The sequence below is a fragment of the Anomaloglossus baeobatrachus genome, chromosome 3, assembly GCF_048569485.1.
Source record: "Anomaloglossus baeobatrachus isolate aAnoBae1 chromosome 3, aAnoBae1.hap1, whole genome shotgun sequence".
Taxonomy (NCBI): Eukaryota; Metazoa; Chordata; class Amphibia; order Anura; family Aromobatidae; genus Anomaloglossus; species Anomaloglossus baeobatrachus.
In genome coordinates, this window is record NC_134355.1 from 46,331,320 (window position 1) to 46,351,649 (window position 20,330).

Genomic DNA, 20,330 nt, shown 5'->3' on the forward strand with positions numbered 1-20,330 from the left:
TCCGATCGCATACACACACACACACACTGACGATATCGCACATACCTCTCACACAATCACAACATCCGGAGATACCACATGCTTCCGGCCATGTGATCCTCCGGCAGGTCCTGGAAGGTCACTGCACAGGATCGCCGCCGAGAAGCAAGCGATATCACGGGATGTTGTGAGTATGTGGATGCGATCTGATGTGTGTGTGAGAGTGAGTGTGATCTGATGTGTGTGTGTGTGTGTCTGTTCTCACCTGGGAGTCGGGTCTCCGTATCGATTCGGGGAATGCGTGCGGGGCTAGAGCGAGCGTGCAATGCGTGCAGGGGGCCGGGGCGAGAGGCCAATCCGTGGGGGGGGCGGAGCCTGGGCGAGCGGCCAATCCGTGCGGGTGGAGGAGCCGAGGCGAGCGGCCAATCCGTGCGGGGGGGGGGGGGGCGGAGCCGAGGCGAGCGGCCAATGAGACGCTTGTCGCGGTAAGGACACAATTTTGGAGCAAGACAGACAGACAGACAGAATAAGGCAATTATATATATAGATTATTATTTTTTGGACACAGTACTTCATAGTGGATTCCACAATTTTGATAACCCATTTGGACTTCCTGCTCCTTTTTTGATATCTCATCATTGGTCAACAGCAAAGGTACTCTCCTATGCATTCACTGTTTACTCTGACTTCTCCTTCCAATTTCTTCCCTCTTTTTCTTTTCTTCCCCTTCTTCTTTTTCTCCTTTTCTTCTCTTACCTTCATCTTCATTGTTTATCCTCTTTCGCTCCTCCTTTCTCTGCACCTCTGTTACCATCCCTCTGCCCTACTTTCATTTGTTTACATTTTCTCAGTTCTTCCGGAGGACAACCCTTATCCTCTACTAACTCCCTTGGGAACCTATGTCGGGGCCATCTTTGAAGTCTTTGTCTATTTTTCTAGGCAACCGTAACTTTTCATTTGGATCCCCATACATGTGAAACACGTATACACATCTCTTAAGATTTTATAGGTACGTTACGCAATTTTTCGTTTTCACTGTATGGCTAGCATCTTTGGTGCCTTCCCCCTCGTGAGATATAACGTTCATCTTTCATTGTGGTACATATGTGGAATATGAAACTCTTCTCAGATTTGCTTTCTACTATGCATCAATATGTAGACCTTGTTTTTTATTGATCCTCTTAAATCAGTTTTGTACATCCAGACACAATGTATTTATGTGATTACACAATTGTGATTCATGGAGACTAACTTATGTTTTCCTTTCTGTATTTTCTTATCATAGATCACCTCTGACGAAGGCCTGTATGTTAAGGCCGAAACGTTAGAACCTATCCTTTTTTTGACCTTGGTAACGGAGCTTGATCTGGTGTGGTATATCAATTCTCAAAGTTTTTAATACACTAAGTTTGCAGTCAAAACACAAGAAAAAAAAGACCATTATCTTACAGATGTCTTATGAAACACTTCTTTTATACTCAAACTATTTTTCGTTGACTCTACTTTGCAGGTGGGCGACATGATTGGTCTCCGCTACCTGCATACCAGCTTGGACAGCATAGCAAACCCCGAAGATCCTGAATGTGAAAGTGAAGGCTGGCTGCTAGAGAAAAGCTTGAACGAGACTGTTGCATCTTTCTTAGGAATGGTGAAAAGTCTGGGTAAGAAGAATCAGGTGGAAAACACAGAAGGAGATGGTGGAGACAAGACCCCAGCAGTGGCCACCGTCAGCTGAACATCAGGACTAACCAGGACTTTTCTTTTAAAAAAGTCACCTTTTTCAAATGGGAAAATTTTCACTTTGGGAATTTTATTTTGGCCCCCCCCTGCCCCAGATGTGCAATCCTTTACAAATTAATAGATTTGCAATCGTATATACTACAAATGATATATCAATATGCACATTTGATGTATGTATATACAACACACACACCAAATTACTCTTAATTTTTAACTAAATTTTTGACTATTATTAATTGGGCGCTTTTCCTTTAAATTGACGGACACAGCAATAAGGAATTCTCATCGTAACAGGCTTATATTCCCGGCTGACAGGAAGGTTTGCTGTACTGTACTACATATATACTGTAAATATATATATATTTTACATATACATATAGGATGGAAGGGCTCACGGAGGAACTGGAGATAAAAAGTGAGATGTTGGTAGAATGTAAAACCAATAGATGGCTGATCTTATCTAGACTGGTTTGTGGAAATTAACCCCTTGATAATCTCAACATTCAATTTGTTACTTAGTGGTTCCCGTATAAAAACCAAGGTGACTGTACATTAGTTTGGGCTGGAGATTTATTGACAAATTTGACCAAAACCAGCGGGTCAACAGAAGTGCCCTGCAAAACTTCACCAATGCTTAATACGACAGGGCAACGTCCAACGGGGCACCAAAAGTCTCAAGAGTAACCAGAAAAAACATATCCTGTTTTGATATGGTTAAAAAAAGTAAACAAAAAGATCAAAAATTTGTTTATAAAATTCTTGCATGTTACTGAATAACAAAATTAGTGTTTCAACTTTGTGCAACCTTGTTTAACGCTGTGTACAATGCATTTTTATGAAATGTTAATATAACTTTAGTGAAAAACCCGTTTGACCAGATCAGATGTTTATGCCAATGCAGGCTTTGTACATTTTTAGTGACATCAATAAAACGAGTACCGATGGTAAATAGAGTTGACTGCAACTCATTGTAACCTGTGCTGTTTATGATCAGCGCCCCCTAAAGGCTGTAAACGGAAGAAGTCAACATGCGGCCACCACAGCGGTCTTCAGGGAATTTCAGGTTGGTTTGATTTTCATCTATTCTTAACATATACAATATAGAGTATGCCAGAAAAGTCTAAAGGAAGCATCCAAATATGTTAGAGGTCACACCTAAAGTGTGTGTGAGATACAGCAGATCAGTTTGTGTGTTGATATAGGCAGCAGATCAGAGTGTGTGTGTGTGTGTGTGTGTGTGTGTGTGAGATGTAGACAGTAGATCAGAGTGTGTGAGATATACAGATCAGTGTGTGTGTGTGTGATGTAGACAGTAGATCAGAGTGTGTGTGTGTGATGTAGACAGTAGATCAGAGTGTGTGTGTGTGTGATGTAGACAGTAGATCAGAGTGTGTGTGTGTGTGTGTTGTAGACAGCAGATCAGAGTGTGTGTGATATAGACAGCAGATCAGAGAGTGATCTACTGTCTACATCACACACACTTACTCACTCTCTGATCTGCTGTCTATATCACACACACACAAACTCTGATCTGCTGTATATCTCACACACACACTCTGATCTGCTGTCTACATTAACACCCACACTCTGATCTACTGTCTACATCACACACACACACACACTCTGATCTGCTGTCTACATCACACACACTCTGATCTGCTGTCTACATCACACACACTGTGTGTGTGTGTGTGTGTGTGTGTGTGTGTAGGACAGGGTGATTTAGACAGAAGATCAGTCTGTGTGTGGGTGATGTAGACAGCAGATCAGTGTGTATGTGTGAGTGGGGTGATGTAGACCGCAGATCAGGGTGTGTGTGTGGTGACGTAGACAGCAAATCAGTGTATGTGGCGGAGATGTACGGTAGACTGCAGATTATTTATTATTATAACGCCATTTATTCCATGGCGCTTTACAAGTGAAAGGGGGTATACGTACAACAATCATTAACAGTACAAAACAGACTGGTATAGGAGGAGAGAGGACCCTGTCCGCGAGGGCTCACAGTCTACAGGAAATGGGCGATGGTACAATAGGTGAGGACAGAGCTGGTTGCGCAGTGGTGTACTGGACTGAGGGTTATTGTAGGTTGTAGGCTTGTTGGAAGAGATGGGTCTTGAGATTCCTCTTGAAGCTTTCCACGGTAGGGGAGAGTCTGATATGCTGAGGTAGAGCATTCCAGAGTATGGGGGAGGCACGGGAGAAATTTTAGCGATTAGAAAGTGTGTATATGTGTGGGGGGAGGGGGTTGTAAACAGCAGGCCAGAGTGTGAGTGCGGTGAGATGTAGACAGCAGATTACAGTGTGTATATAGAGATGTCAGCAGATCAGTGTGTGGCAGATGTAGCCTACAGACCAGAGTTTTGAGAATGAGTGTGTGTGGAATATAGACTGCAGATCAGAGTGTGTGAATGTGTGTGTGTGTGTGTGATATAGATAGATCAGAGTGTGTGTGTGTGTGTGTGATTTAGGCAGCAAATAGAGTATGTGGGCGATATATAGACTGCAGATCAGACTTTTGCATGACCGTGTGTGGTGGTGAGTTATATGCAGCAGATCAGAGACAGTGTGTTGGTGTGGGAGGTTCACGCCCTCCTTTGCATCAGAGACCGTTGGCACAAGGGATAAGACATCTCATGCTGTTTTTGAATATAGCGCTGGTAGACTCCGCAGCACTATCCTCGCTTCCAGCATAATTTCACAATCTCTGGTTAAGAATCCCTTAACTTTCTGTAATGTCACGTCAAAATCTCCAAATCCAGGCTCTGATAATAGACAGGTGGGCATGGCTTGCTGTGTGGGCGGGCATGGCTCCATTCAGTAGAGCTCACACTACTCTCCCTTGTATGTATACAGCAGAGTGTATAAATGTACACACACACTGCTCTGTATAATGTATATACACTCTGGTGTTCCTTAGGGGCATTATCCTTACACATTTATGGCAAAAACAATAATTGAGTTACGGTAGTAGACAAGCTCTAAGATAGAAAAATAACATCTGAAATTTTTGTTTTCTACCTAAGTATTGTTACCTTTTAAATTAATCATTAGGTGAGAACATATCCCTAAATACACTATCTACATCCGATCTCTCTAGTGAATGTTGTGTGCAAATTAAGGAACATAGATGCCAACTTTTCAATCCAAAATTTGGCTATCACAACTTCTAAATCTATGGTCGGAATTCACCAGGACTGGCATTCTACACACTAATCCTGGAGAAGTGCAAGCTGGAATTTGACACATCTTTCCAATGATGTGCAAAAGCGCAAGAAATGTGTCCAACTGGAGTAGATTTTTATCATTATTTATGCCACTTTTATGTAAAGAATTTGCAGCGCTGGGTCAGAAAACCAAAGATGCAGAATAGAATAATAGAATGGTAGAGTTGGAAGGGACCTCAAGGGCCATTGGGTCAAACCCAAAGCGAGTGCAGGCTTTCCTAAATCATCCCAGCTATATGTTTATCCAGTTTACGCTTGAAGATTTCCATTGATGGAGAGCTCACCACCTCCCATGGTCGCCTGTTTTACTCCCTGACTGCCCTCACCACCTCCCGTGGTCGCATGTTCCACTCAGATTGCCCTCACTGTCAGGCCTCCAACATACATCCGTTAAAAACACGCACGTGCCGCGAGACATGTATTTTCCCTGCGTGTTGCGTTAGGCAAGTACGTGTCTCGGGTACGTGCGGGCCACGTGTGTTCTCCGTGTGCTATCCGCGATAGCACACGGAGAACCGGTAATTTGCATGGGCGGAGATTAGCGCCCATGACAGCACGCCCACCTCCTTTACACGCTCATAACGAGCGTGCTGCCGGGTGAATACGTGGACATGTCAGCGTGAGAAAATCACGGACGCACGCAATACTTACGTGTGTCCAAACAATAATGAAAACATAGGTCCACGTGTCTCCGGTACGTGAAAAAACTGCCAAGCACGTACCGGCGGTACGGATGTGTGTCTTAGGCCTCAGAAAGTTTTTCTAATGTCTAATCTGAATCGCCTTCCTTTTAGTTTCATCCCATTACTTTTTGCACTTCCTTGTGCTAATGAGAATAGGGTAGTTCCCTCTGCACTGTGACTACCTGTCAGATATTTGTAGACCGCTATTAAGTCTCCTCTCAGCCTTCTCTTTTTCAAACCTAACATCCCTATTTCTTTTAGCCGGTCTTCATATGACATGGTTTGCAGACCTTCTACCATCTTGGTTGCTCTTCTCTGGATTTGTGCCAATATATCGATGTCTCTCTTGAATGGGGCGCCCAGAACTGTACACCGTATTCCAGGTGGGGTCTGACCAGGGCAGAGTATGGGGGAATAATAACCACCTCTCGATCTAGATTCAATGCTTGTCTTGATACATCCCAGAATTTTGTTGGCTTTTTTAGCTGCAGGTGTATATATATATGTATATATATATTTATAAATCAGTATATACTATATATACAGTGCCTTGCGAAAGTATTCGGCCCCCTTGCATTTTTCAACCTTTTCCCACGTTTCAGGCTTCAAACATAACAAGATAAAAATTTTAATGTTATGGTGAAGAATCAACAAGTGGGACAGAAGGTGAATGATATGTATTGCTTATTTTAAATTTTTGTAAAAAATAAACTGAAAAGTGGGGCGTGCAATATTATTTGTCCCCTTTAAGTTAATACTCTGTAGCACCACCTTTTTCTGCGATTACAGCTGCAAGTTGCTTGGGGTATGTGTCTATCAGTTTTGCACATCGAGAGACTGAAATTCTTTCCCATTCTTCCTTTGCAAATAGCTCAAGCTGAGTGAAGTTGGATGGAGAGCGTTTGTGAACAGCAGTTTTCAGCTCTTTCCACAGATTCTCGATTGGGTTCAGGTCTGGACTGTGACTTGGCCATTCTAACACCTGGATACGTTAATTTGTGAATCATTCCATTGTAGATTTTGCTTTATGTTTGGGATCATTGTATTGTTGGAAGACAAATCTCCGTCCCAGGCTCAGGTCTTTTGCAGACTCCAACAGGTTTTCTTCAAGAATGGTCCTGTATTTGGCTCTATCCATCTTCCCATCAATTTTAAGCATCTTCCCTGTCCCTGCTGAAGAAAAGCAGGCCCAAACCATGATGCTTTCACCACAATGTTTGATAGTGGGGATGGTGTTCCTTTTACGTCAAACATATCATTATCATTGTGCCCATATAGTTCGATTTTGGTTTCATCTGACCAGAGCACCTTCTTCCACATGTTTGGTGTCTCCCAGATGGCTTGTGGCAAACTTTAAATGACACCTTTTATGGATATCTTTGATAAATGGCTTTCTTCTTGCCACTCTTCTATAAAAGGCCAGATCTGTGCAGTGTATGACTGATTGTTGTCCTATGGACAGACTCTCCCACCTCAGCTGTAGATCTCTGCAGTTCATCCAGAGTGATCATGGGCCTCTTGGCTGCATCTCTGATCAGTCTTCTCCTTGTTTAAGATGAAAGTTTGGAAGGATCTCCAGGTCTTGGTAGATTTGCAGTGGTATGATACTCCTTCCATTTCAATATGATCACTTGCACAGTGCTTCTTGGGATGTTTAAAGTTTTGGAAATCTTTTTACAACCAAATCCAGCTTTAAACTTCTCCACAACAGTTTCACGGACCTGCCTGTTGTGTTCCTTGGTCTTCATGATGCTCTCTGTGCTTTAAACAGAACACGGAGACTATCACAGAGCAGGTGTATATATACAGCGACTTCATTGCACACAGGTGGATTATATTATCAGTCATTTAGGACAACATTGGATCATTCAGAGATCCTCAATTTACTTCTGGAGTGAGTTTGCTGCACTGAAAGTAAAGGGGACGAATAATATTGCACGCCCCACTTGTCAGTTTTTTATTTTTTACAAAAATTTAAAATAAGCACTAAATATCGTTCAACTTCACAATTATGTCCCACTTGTTGTTGATTGTTCACCATAACATTAAATTTTTTTTATCTTTGTTTGAAGCCTGAAATGTGGGAAAAGGTTGAAAAATTCAAGGGGGCCGAATACTTTCGCAAGGCACTGTAAAATATATATATATATATATACACACATACATACATACATACATACATATACATATATATATATATACACACATACATATATATATATATATATATATATATATACATATACATACAGTAGGTCCACCGCCATTAACTTGAGAAAGGCGCCAGCTATAGGCATAGAAGTGGTGTCTAGGTATAGTAAAGTAGCCATGCGCTATGCAATGAAACCACCTATAGCGCCACCTGGTGGAAAACAACGGAGTTAGCATTTTTATCTCGAAAACAGAACGAGAGAGAGAAAAAAAACAGTGAATTAAAGTTGTAGGGCATCATCAATTCAATACGAATCGACACCTTGCATACAGAAATGCTATGATTAGAACGTGTAAAACTCACAAGGCTGTGGACATGAAGCGATACCTCATGGAGACCTTCCTACAAGTCATTGGGTATGGGGGCTGCGTGGAGTGGCCTCCATGCTCACCTGACTTGACCCCATTGGACTTCTTTCTGTGAGGTCACATCAAACAGCAGGTGTATGCGACCCCTCCACCAACATTGCAGGACCTACGATGACGTATCACAGATGCTTGTGCAAACGTGTCACCCACCATATTGCACAACGTGCAGCAAGACACAGCATGCTGTCCAGAGTAGAGATGTGCATTTCAGCTGACAGGGGCAACTTTGAGCATCAAAGTTAAATGAGTGCCATATGCGTGACCAGCATTCATGGTGTCATGGGTTTCATATCATATCATTTCTGTATACAAGGTGTAGATGCGTATTGAATTGATGATGCCCTACTGTTTTTAGGTCTGTCAGTAGTGGGGTCCTCCTGGGTCTCCTCTATAGCATTTTAATATAATTCAAACGTGGACAGATAGTTTGCACTGACACTGATGCACCCTGAGCCTTTAGGACACCTTGAATCTCTTTGGCACTTGATTGGGGCTGCTTATCCACCATGCTGCATTGCAAACTTTCATCAATTTTTCTCTGTCGTCCACATTCAAACACATTAGCTACAGTGCCATGGGTTGTAAACGTCTTAATTATGTTGCGGTGGACAAAAGAACAAAGATCTCAGGAGATGGACTTGTAACCTTGAGATTGTTGATATTTTTCAACAATTTTGGTTCTTATGGCCCATGACAGGTCTCTTATCCTCTTTCTGTTCTCAATGCTTAGTTTGGCGCACACAGACACACAATGCAAAAAATTGTGTCAACTTCTCCCTTTTATTCTGGTTTCAGGTGTGATTTTCATATTGCCCACACCTGTTACTTGCTACAGGTGAGTTTGTTAGAAGCATGTGATGCTCGTTCAATGTTGTTTGCCAACAATTTTGTCCGGCCTTTTTTTGGGGTTGTGTGGGAAATTATGGTATTTTTCGGTTTATAAGACGCATTCCAAAATTAGGAGGAAAATAGGAAAAAAATAATTTTTAATGTTAAAATGAGGGTCATCTTATAATCTTAGTGTCTTACCAGGGGGTGCGGCAGTGGTGTTGCGGCTTAGGAACGTCACAGGAGGCAGGGTCAGCGATGCTGCAGGCTCAGAGGAGGGGGTGTTGCATCTCAGGAGGGTCAGTGGATGGAGGGTCAGCAATACTACGGCCTCGGGGGTCTCGTGGCAGCAGGCGCCACTGATCTGCTGGCGGGCGGTGGGGGTGTCACTGTAGTGGAGGACTCAGGAGGGTCACAGGGCAGGGTGTCGGTGCGGCACTGGGCGCCTGATCTGACTACGGACTACATTTAATAGCCCTCTATTGACTTCAAGAAAATGGCTGCAGAGGTGGCGTGTGTGCAGAAAGGTCTCGGCAGCCATTTTCTTGAAGTCCATCACGTCAATCTACATATTCGCCTCCTCCACAGCCATTTTCTTTAAGTTCATTGCGTTCTATTCAATAGAGCCTGCAGTCAGTTCAATGCACCCGCCTCCGCTACACTGCAGTAACACCCTCAGTATCGCATACCCTGCCTCCTTTGACCCCGCTCCACCACTGCCGCCTCGGTAAGCCATATCCGTATTGTAAGACGCACTCCCATTTTACCCCCAGTTTAGCATCTATCAAAATATACAGCTTTGTTTTTCTGACACAGAGCTCCAAATCCCCTGCATAACACAGGTTTACACTGATTAGTTGAGAACACACTTGTTGATCACCTTATTGTTACGAGACCCTTTCAAAAAGAAGGAATTGTCCCAAGTTGAGAATCACTAATAAAAATGTAAGACCTAGGTATATATCTGCACATGTGTATACAATCTATAGAATCTTGCCTGACATCTAAAATGGCATTATATCTGCAGTTCTACTGCAGCGAATTTGGCACTGACCCCCTGACTCTTACCAAAAGTGTCTATCTTGCATTAATTTGCGATGAGTAAGCGTTACCTGCTTCTTATGAAGACTAATATCATAATCACCTTTACATTCTGGTCCTACCTGCCTGCTATACAAGTATCCAGGTCATCTCTAGCTTAGCGCTGACATATCTGGGATACTTCAATATTGAGCCTGTGGCATCCTAGTCAGCAAAACACACAGGAGGTCAATAAGTGGACAACAAAAAAAAAACGGTAACAGCTAATGCATTTAATTTGGATAAGTTGTGTTTTTTTATACATATGTTACATTCAAATATTACAAGAATTTCATGTATATTAAAGAATTAAAACTTTTCCAAATTGAATTCCATTCATACATTTTTTTTTTACATGAATATTTCTACATTAAACATAAATACATGCTGAGCAAGGGAAAAAAAAAAAGTCTCCAAAGCGTTAATGGGCTAAATAGCAATCAAAATAAATGTAGTAATAAAAGGGACTTAATGGGTTATCACATATGTCGTACTGGGAGCAGCCAACCAGGGCCAGAACTACTTATTATAGGTCTGTACTCTTATTAAGTCATTAACAGCTACTGCAAGACTCCAATTATCCAGTGCCCATGGGACTGGTTGTCCAATTCACCAGGACTGGCATTCTACACACTAATCCTGAAGAAGGGCAAGCTGCAATTTGCCACATCTTTGCAATGATGTGCAAAAGCGCAAGAAAGGTTTCCAACTGGAGTAGATTTTTATCATTATTTATGCCACTTTTATGTAAAGAATTTGTAGTGCTGGGTCAGAAAACCAAAGCTGCAGAATAGAATCATAAGGAGTAAGGAAGTATATGGACTCGGCACAATCTCCTTAAAAATAACTTGAATCCTTTATTGAAAAATTACTAGTTAAAATCAGCCAACAAACGCATTGCACCAAGTATGATACAGGAGAAACGTAACGCGTTTCGGACATGGTATTAAAAACAAAAAAGTCCTTAATCATAAGTTACCATAAGGTAACTTATGATTAAGGACTTTTTTGTTTTTAATACCATGTCCGAAACGCGTTACGTTTCTCCTGTATCATACTTGGTGCAATGCGTTTGTTGGCTGATTTTAACTAGTAATTTTTCAATAAAGGATTCAAGTTATTTTTAAGGAGATTGTGCCGAGTCCATATACTTCCTTACTCCTTCTGATTCACCGGCGTGGACTGGCCGGAGAACTTCGTGCACTCCGAGGATTTTTGTGGCGTCGGATGACAGGTGAGCTGAAAACCACTTCACTAGAATAGAATCATAGAATGGTAGAGTTGGAAGGGACCTCAAGGGCCATCGCGGGCAATCCAATGCGAGTGCAGGATTTCCTAAATCATCCCAGCTATGTGTTTATCAGTTTTGATAAATGAAGGCACATGCGGCCTGTGATTCACACAACAGACAGGGTCCCTTTGGGTTTGAGTTCGTTGAACATGTATTCTGGTAGATCTGCTGGTGCAGCGATTATACTCCCGGTTTTAGCATGTAGACTTGTGGTTCGCCATGTAACAAAATCTTTAATAGTATTTATTTTTTTTCCCCCACATGGGCCAAAGGGATATTTTTAGGCCTTGGGTGCGATTACAACCCGTGCCCCAACTGTAGTTATGATGTCTGGACTTTAGACATGTCCCAGACCACCGGAGTCTTGCAGTAGAGCCAGAATATATATATATATATATATGGTTAAACTAGTTTCCCAAATGTTTAGGCGATGAGTGTCCCCTTCTACGAGTCACACCACTACAAATCAATAATGACTACAAATCATCCAAAACGTTCACAGCTATAATCACCAATGTGCCAAACCGAAACCAACCGAAAAAGGCGGGAAATACGGAACAGACGAGAAAAAAAAAACCCACGGTGCCCTACAACAGATCTGAGAGAGGTAAATCTCTCTGTGATAAGTGACCTCTGGTTAGGATTTTTAGGATTTTATGAGCACATTTTATAAAGTAAGACTACCTGGTAGTCAATGATATAAAGCGTGTCCTATGGAAATCTGCGCTACAGAGGTGCTTAAAGGGGTTTTCCAGTTTCGAAAACCCATATTCTCAGGCTATAGTTTAAAAAAAAAAAAAAAAAAAAAAAAAAAAACAACAAAAAACAACCTTGCTTTACTCTCCCTGCCCAGGTCCAGCACAAAGTCTGGACCTAGGCCAGGGTTCAGTTATTGTGACAGGGCTGTCACATCAACAGCGCTGCAGCCAGTCAGGGAGCTCAGTGGTTTTATGCTGCTCATCCCATCAACTCAGGCAGACCTGCTGTGCTCAGTGAATGACTGCAGCACTGTTGATGGAATGCCGGACCTGGGAAGTGTGAGTGAAGCACAGTTTTTTTTTTTTTTTTAAATAAACTGCAGCCAGGATATGAGGTTTTCCAGAAAACTCCTTTAATTCAGCATTATGTTAAATATACAGATACAGGCCCTGATTGCTAAAGAAAACCCAAATCCATAACTATTGGTTAATCAACACACGATGTTACTATAAGTGCCCAAAAAGTCAAAAGTTTGGTATTCACCAGCATTGGGCATCTGTGCCTATTGTGCTAAGTGTTGCTACTCTATTTTCTTGCCTGTGTCATCCTGAATGACCATAATGATGGTGCCATGTAAAGGTAAATAAGGGCCCATGTCAATTGAACATTTTTTTTTCCCTACAGTCACGGTAATATATGCCTATGGGATTTACCATAGATCTGCCATTATTATCTAACTGCTTTTGGGAGATTAGAAAAACAAGGCTGCATTGATCCAGAACAGTGCCACTTTTGTCCACAGGCCATATGTGGTACTGCAGCTCACCCCTCTAGCAGCAGATAGAGATGCAAGCTTACGTCTGAGGGCAGCCATGTTTTAACAGGCAAATAAAAAGTCAAATTATGTTCAAGTATAAGAGAAATGCAAGCGCAATGAGAACGATGAAGAAAAGCGTAAAGTCAGAAGTATGGGATGCTCCCTATAGATGTCCTATAGTTAGGGTGGGTGAAAACGACAAATTACCATATGTCAGAAACTAAACGGCTTGGTCGCCCTAGGATGTGTCCTATACTGATATATCTCTGTATAGGTGAAGACCGGAAAGCAGAAGCATCTTTTTTTCACATTGCTATATAACTATCCAGATGGGAACACATCTGAGAGCGAATTGTGGCCTATTGCAAACTGCCCCTTTAAAAAGCAAGCTACTCGTTTCTGGCAAATATCTTATTTTGATATTTGACAGTATTTTTTAGAAGAGGAAAGTCATATTGCAGAATAAGATCCAGATAAGCAATGGTTTTGCCTTAAGGGCTTATTTAAAAGGGTGATTACTGTGTGAGTAGCCCGTTTTTGCCATAAATTAAAGGGGCTGTCCACTACATTAACATTGATGGCATATAGTTAGCATAGGTCATCAATGTGTGACCGGCTTGGGTCTGACAGCCCGTACTCTTGTCAATCAGTTGTTTCCGGTCCCGGCGGCGGCAGCAGGCAGCCGGAAATGCTCACTTCCGGACCTGCTCCATCTTCTGAAAGTGGCTTTGGCCGGGTACTGTACATCTGCCTCCCATTCTAATCAATAGGAGGCGGATGTACAATACCCAGCTGCTGCCGCTATCGGAAGACAGAGCAGCGCCGGAGCTGAGAATTTACCGCTGCCTGCTGCTGGGACCAAGAGCAGCTGATCAACGGGGGTGCGGGGTGTCGGACCCTGGCCGATCAGACATTGATGCCCTATGCTAAAAATAGGCGATCAATGTCAAAGTAGTGAACAAGCCTTTAAATGTATGAGGAAAACAGGAGCTGCTCACACTCAATCTTCAAGAGCGTGCTGCTCGCCAGCCTAAAGGCTTTCCGCCTGCTTGCTATCCTGATGATTGACAGCTTGACAGCTCAGATTAGCGACATCCTCCCATCGCCAGCCTGAACTGTGCGCTCTCGCCCGATGCAAGCAGAGGCAGGGTGAAAGCACTGACGCTTGTCAGATCGAGCGTTCCCGCCAGCTTCAGGAAGCCAGCCATCGCTGCGGCCTCACCTAGGCAGGGAGCAGTAAACAATAGAATCAAAAACCCCTCTATTCTTCAGTTTTTTAATAAGGTGTAAATTGCAAAATTGCTGCATTCCACAAGCACTTTGCAATGCTACTCATTTATGATGTGAATAAAAAAAACCCTTTAAGACCCTGTGCGCACGGCGCAGTTTTTTTATGCCGTTTTGGTGCAGTTTATCGCCCAAATCTGCATGTCTATCCTTATCCCAGCAAAGTCTATGAGAGATCACAAATGCTGTGCGCACGCTGCTTCTTTTTTCCTTGCAGTTTTTTGTGCAGCGTGTCAATTGTTGGTCCGTTTTTTTCTTGCCTTTTTTAGCCCTTCCAGCCACTCAATACACCCAAAAACTCACCAAAAAACACACACCAAAATTGTATGGATCTTTTGCTGCAGAAAATTTCTGCAGCGTACGCACATAGTACATACCCTAAAAGGGGCACTCTGTTTTCTCACAATAAAAGTTATTTCTGGATAAAATCCTCCTTTTTTGACATTTATGCAAAAATTCAATGTTTACGTCCAACAGAAATTACAAATCTTTCTTGATCACGCTATGGTCACCCGACTAGGACAGATTTTTATTATTATTATTTTTTTTTTGTAGCATGGAGCTGAAGAATTTATACAAAAAGCACAGAATTGTACAGCTTTTCATTACACAGAGAATAACATTTAAAGGGCTGGAAAATTGGAATACTCCTCTAAACTAAATGATATGACTAAATTATATATTAAAAAAAGAAATTAAAAAAAAAAAATTAAAAATTTATATATGTGTGGCTTCTGCTGAATTTATCACCTTGTGTGCAGGTATCGTAAAGGGTTTGCCAAAGATTAGGAGGTCTAATAAAGATCGAGTCTACACAATGTTTATGATGATGTCCTTCTAAGGACGCTCTCACACATCTGGCTTTTCGCCGGTTTGACGGATGCGGCGCACGCCAGTACAGTATATACAGTACACTGGCAGCGCAACAAGTGCAGGTCACATGCTGTCATGTGACCAGAGCATGTGACCCGGAAGTTGCGGCGCTGCCACTGTACTGTATCATACTGTACTGGCGTGCGCCGCATCCGTCAAACCGGCGAAACGACGGATGTGTGAGAGCGCCCTTAAAGGAATTTTTCCCACACACTTCACCGCTTCTTACAATGGAAGGAGCAAGATAAGAGAAGGGAGAAATCTGACGTTTATAGTGTTACAAGCTTCCGCTTTATTACATACTCTACACAATGAAATATAAATTAAAGACTGAACTGTGTATGCGATGGCTGAAGAATTAATAATGGAAGGGCTTTTTGTTTGCTTTTTTCTTTTTGTTTTTTTAGAAAATGGGGCGGCTAAAAAAACAAAAACAAAAAAAAAAAGACAACTGAAAATGACAAAAATAAAGACCATATGCCTGTATTATAAATGCTGCCATTCGATGCCAGCGAGCGTCTGATTTGCTTCCTGCGCGTGTCCGATTTCCTCGGTGACGCTGTGCTGCTGCCAAAGTTTCTGGATCTTTTTGAAACGCTCTTTGCAGAGATGAAGAGGATTCCCGCGTCTAAAAAAAAATTAATAACAAAATGTTCATGTTGGTACAAACCTTGGCTGGGCGATCAGCTGATACATTTGAAAGAGTGATGGGCGGACCTGGACTGTAAGGCTATGTGCCCACGGGACTCTGTATCTGCAGATTTTTCTGCATCAAAATCCGCAGCTTTCCCCCGGAATCCGCACCTTTTCATAGGTGCAGATTTGATGCGGATTTTGCAATTTTTTTTTAATTCAATTGAATAGGCAAAATCCGCACGAAAATCCGCAACAATAAATGACATGCTGCAGATTTTTCCACACGAAAATCCGCATGATTTCCCAAATGCCATAGAAATGGCTGGGGAGTAGCTGTGCTGCAGATTTCTGGAAAATCCGCGGCTTTTCCGCGAGAAATCCGCAGCGTGGGCACATAGCCTAAAAGTGCAGATTCCTGACAGTTCAAAAGTATCCGAGCACCGACCCCGGAGTTCTCGGGGAACACCGGGTAACTGACCTGGGTATGGCAACTCGTGTAATTTAAAGAAATAAAGGAAAATTAAAGAAAATAAGGGGAAAGCAGGCACGGTATACTTAACGAGTCTGTTGAGCAGCTGTACAATGTGTCCGGGCCGCTCATTAACCTCATACATATTCACTGCTTCCCCCACCCACTGGCAGTTCTGGCGTCTCTGATTGGTTGCAGTCAGACAGCGCCCCCAGCCTGTGTGACTGCGTGTCTGGCTGCTTGCAATCAGAGATGCTGTGTGACTATATTGCTGTAAAAATAAAAAAAAAAAAAAAAAAAATGGTGTAGGGTCCCCCCATATTATGATACCCAGGGCACAGATAAATAAAGGAGAAACTCCAGCATCCAAGTCCATAAATGTAATAAAAAATACCGTTAATTAGCTATACATTAAAAAAAGCAAGTTCTGAATCATAAAATCCACATGGTGATAAGCGATTGTACGCATTTCGAGCGTCTCACGCTCTTATCCTAATGGAAACCTTGCTATGCACCCCAATTTGGGATGTATTCCATCTGTCTAGATTTTGGCGGTTGGTGACTGTTCACATTAAGTCATCAGGCTTTGTCCACAGGCTATTTACTTCATGCAGCATTTGCTTGGACCTGTCCCGCCCACAGCCATGACTCAGTCATGGGTACGGGATTGAAATAGACCAGGTGAGTGCTGCTAAGAGCAGTTCTACTATTCATATGTGAGGCCGTATGGCACATTTTATAAAAATATTTTAGTGTAGGACTGCCTCAAATGAGATTTGCCGTGACGTGGCGAGGCAGCTCAAGAAATTGCAATTTTTTGCCAAAAATCTCAATTTTTATAATAAATACAGTTTGGAATGTTTAGTGCTGAAGTGCACATTTAGTGCTGGCTTTTTGTTTTTTCTCCTAATGGATTAAGACCAAGCGCGTGAGACGCTTGAAACGCGTACCATCGCCTATCACCATGTGAATTTTAAAAAAAGCAAGTTCTGAATCATAATGTACAGTACAGACCAAAAGTTTGGACACACCTTCTCATCTCTAGAACAACTGTTAAGAGGAGACTTTGTGCAGCAGCCTTCATGGTAAAATAGCTGCTAAGACAGGCAACAAGCAGAAGAGACTTGTTTGGGCTAAAGAACACAAGGAATGGACATTAGACCAGTGGAAATCTGTGCTTTGGTCTGATGAGTCCAAATTTGAGATCTTTGGCTCCAGCCACCGTGTCTTTGTAGAAAAGGTGAACGGATGAACTCTACATGGCTGGTTCCCACCGTGAAGCATGGAGGAGGAGGTGTGATGGTGTGGGGGTGCTTTGTTGGTGACACTGTTGGGGATTTATTCAAAATTGAAGGCATACTGAACCAGCATGGCTACCACAGCATCTTGCAGTGGCGTGCTATTCCATACAGTTTGCGTTTAGTTGGACCATCATTTATTTTTCAATAGGACAATGACCCCAAACCCACCTCCAGGCTGTGTAAGGGCTATTTGACTAAGAAGGAGAGTGATGGGGCGCTACGCCAGATGACCTGGTCTCCACAGTCACCAGACCTGAACCCAATCGAGATGGTTTGGGGTGAGCTGGACTGCAGAGTGAAGGCAAAAGGGCCAACAAGTGCTAAGCATCTCTGGGAACTCCTTCAAGACTGTTGGAAGACCATTTCCGGTGACTACCTCTTGAAGCTCATCAAGAGAATTCCAAGAGTGTGCAAAGCAGAAATCAAAGCAAAAGGTGGCTACTTTGAAGAACCTAGAATATAAGACATATTTTCAGTTGTTTCACACTAAGTATTTCATTCCACATGTTTTAATTTATAGTTTTGATGCCTTCAATGTGAATCTACAATTTTCAGAGTCCTGAAAATAAAGAAAAACTCTTTGAATGAGGTGTGTCCAAACTTTTGGTCTGTACTGTATATCTAATAAACAGGAATTTTTATTACATTTATAGACTTGGATGCTGGAGTTTCTCCTTTCTTGGACTTTACAGGCTGGCCGACTATTTTCCGTGCACCGTCCTTCAAATTGGTCTCCATGTGGATCGGGTGAGCTGAATTTCCTCTTTTTTTCCAGCACAGACAAAGTATACGGCTACAGGCTGCAGCCATGCACTTATCTTGGCTCTGTATCAAAATAGGAGGAACTGCATGCATTTAAAAAATAAATAAAATATATATAAATATATATATAAATAATTTTTAAAACCCGACAGTTGGAGCCTGGTATTCTCAGGCTAGGGAGGCCCAAGCTTATTGCGCTCCGCTAGCCTAAAAATAGCGGTACCAGAGGTAGCGTTCGAGCCACAAGGCAACTGGTAAGTATAAAGCGCCTGCTCTAATCCCCCTAGCCCTTTCTACCATCAATTTTAAGCTCCCGATTCAGATCCCCATAGACTTATATGGGGACCGGCATCCGGCCAGATATCCGGTTGGACCCGGCTATCTGCGAGTCTGCCGATCGCTAGCCTGAAACCATGAATATCAGCTTTTAATCTAAAGGATAGTTGTGGGCAAAGCAGAAATGCTATGGTAATTCAATGAGAGGAACACATCATTATTTTTTTGGGGCTTGACAGTGTACCATTATTATTGACGACATAAGCTGTTTCACGTACCGTAGTCCTTGATCGGTCTCTCCGTAATCATCCAGATATGGCGGAGGATAGAAACAGCCCTTAGTTTTACCAGCCAAGAAGAGGACCTGACATTCTCTTACTCTGTAAAAGCAGAAACAAATTAATAGAGACTTTATACATCACCTTTAACAACCAGAAAAGGAGGGTCTACTGCAATGTCTTCTAGCGCTATAACTTAAACCCCTTAAGAACAGGGTTATTTGACGTTTTTGCACTTTTGATTTTTCCTCCTGTAACCTGTTTTTTCATCTAAGGGTTTATTTGTTTGAGAGACAAGTTGTAATTGTGAATTACTCCCACTTCAGGAAAACACAGGCGGTCGTTTCCCTGAGGTGGTCTCGCTGCTGTTACGCCATCTTGTTAAAAGGGGTTGTCCACTACTTAGACAACCCTTTCTCATTCCCCATAAAAAAGCCTAAACTCCCCTCCGGTGCGGCCGTGGTTCTAGCGATGTCGCAACTCGCTTTCCAGGGGCCTATGTGACATTATTATGACACATAAGCCCCGTAACCAATCAGCCCCGGCTTCCTTCTCCCCGCCTTCATACGGTTAAGTAATTAACAGGAAGTGAGTGGCAGCGGCAGCACTCACTTCCTGTTAATTGCTTAAACGTGGCGGTACTGGAGGGGAGTATAGGTTCTTTTATTTTTTTGGTGGCGCATGTAAGGACTGAGAAGGGGTTCTCCAAATAGTAGACAACTTCAAGTATAGAGAATGGGCAGCTTCTGAGCAGAAGTTGCCCGAAGGAGAAGCATGTCACTTTTTTAGGGTATGTGCCCACGGTCAGGACTCATTGCATCCTGACCTGCGGGGCCGTGCGTCTAATCCGCAGGAGACCGCAGCTGCTTGTACCCACAATCAGGGTTTGGGGTGCTGCGGTCTCTCGCTTGTGTTCTCCCTACGGAGGACGCATGCGAATCCACAACAAACAATTGACATGCTGCGGCCTGGAAGGACGCACCCCAGGTCAGTGTTTGCTGCGGAAAAAACAAGCACAGTGGGCACAAGATTTCTAGAAATCCATCCACTGTGCTTGTACTGTACAATGCAGTGTTTTGCTGAAGCATGCTGAGTCCAAAACGCAGCAAACACTGATCGTGAATACGCACCCTAACGGCTTCATATTTGCCCACACTGCCACAGCCGCCATCATGTGATTGCCCGGAGCCCCAGATTGGAAGAGAAGTTGATCTAAGCAGATCCAGAGCAGTGCAACCAATGTACCAACATGGGGCTGTTTTTTGCCTGTGACTAAGGAGTCTATGGTTGACAAAAAATAAAATGTGCAGGAGATCTGATGAAGGTCTGTCAATGGATTTTTAGAACAGGAAGATGGAAGAAGAGCTTTCTCTGTCCACTCCACGCATTGACCCGGTATTGCAGTACCTCCAGGACCGGTGCACCAAAAAAAAAAAAAAAAAAAAGGGCACTGGGCTAAACCAGAGCGGCCTCATGTCAGAGGAAACTAACACTCAGGAGGAGCTAGCACTTTATTTTCACCTA

The 20,330-nt window shown here is 42.8% G+C and overlaps 2 protein-coding genes across 3 annotated transcripts in view; one reads left to right on the forward strand and one right to left on the reverse strand.

The window, feature by feature from the left end:
* The window catches only part of PRPH2 (peripherin 2), a 61,695-nt gene extending 59,981 nt beyond the window's left edge, over window positions 1-1,714 (forward strand). Inside the window, exon 3 of the mRNA XM_075338005.1 lies at window positions 1,490-1,714. Coding sequence (XP_075194120.1) covers window positions 1,490-1,714 — 225 coding nt within the window. The remainder of the gene's footprint in view (window positions 1-1,489) is intronic.
* Window positions 1,715-12,397: 10,683 nt separating this feature from the next.
* Window positions 12,398-20,330, reverse strand: part of UBR2 (ubiquitin protein ligase E3 component n-recognin 2) — a 394,151-nt gene continuing 386,218 nt past the window's right edge. For both annotated transcript variants that reach the window (XM_075339174.1, XM_075339175.1), the window contains exons 46-47: window positions 18,807-18,908; window positions 12,398-15,712 (exon numbers count right to left, since the gene is read on the reverse strand). In XM_075339174.1, coding sequence (XP_075195289.1) covers window positions 15,571-15,712; window positions 18,807-18,908 — 244 coding nt within the window. In that variant the 3' untranslated portion in view covers window positions 12,398-15,570. The remainder of the gene's footprint in view (window positions 15,713-18,806; window positions 18,909-20,330) is intronic.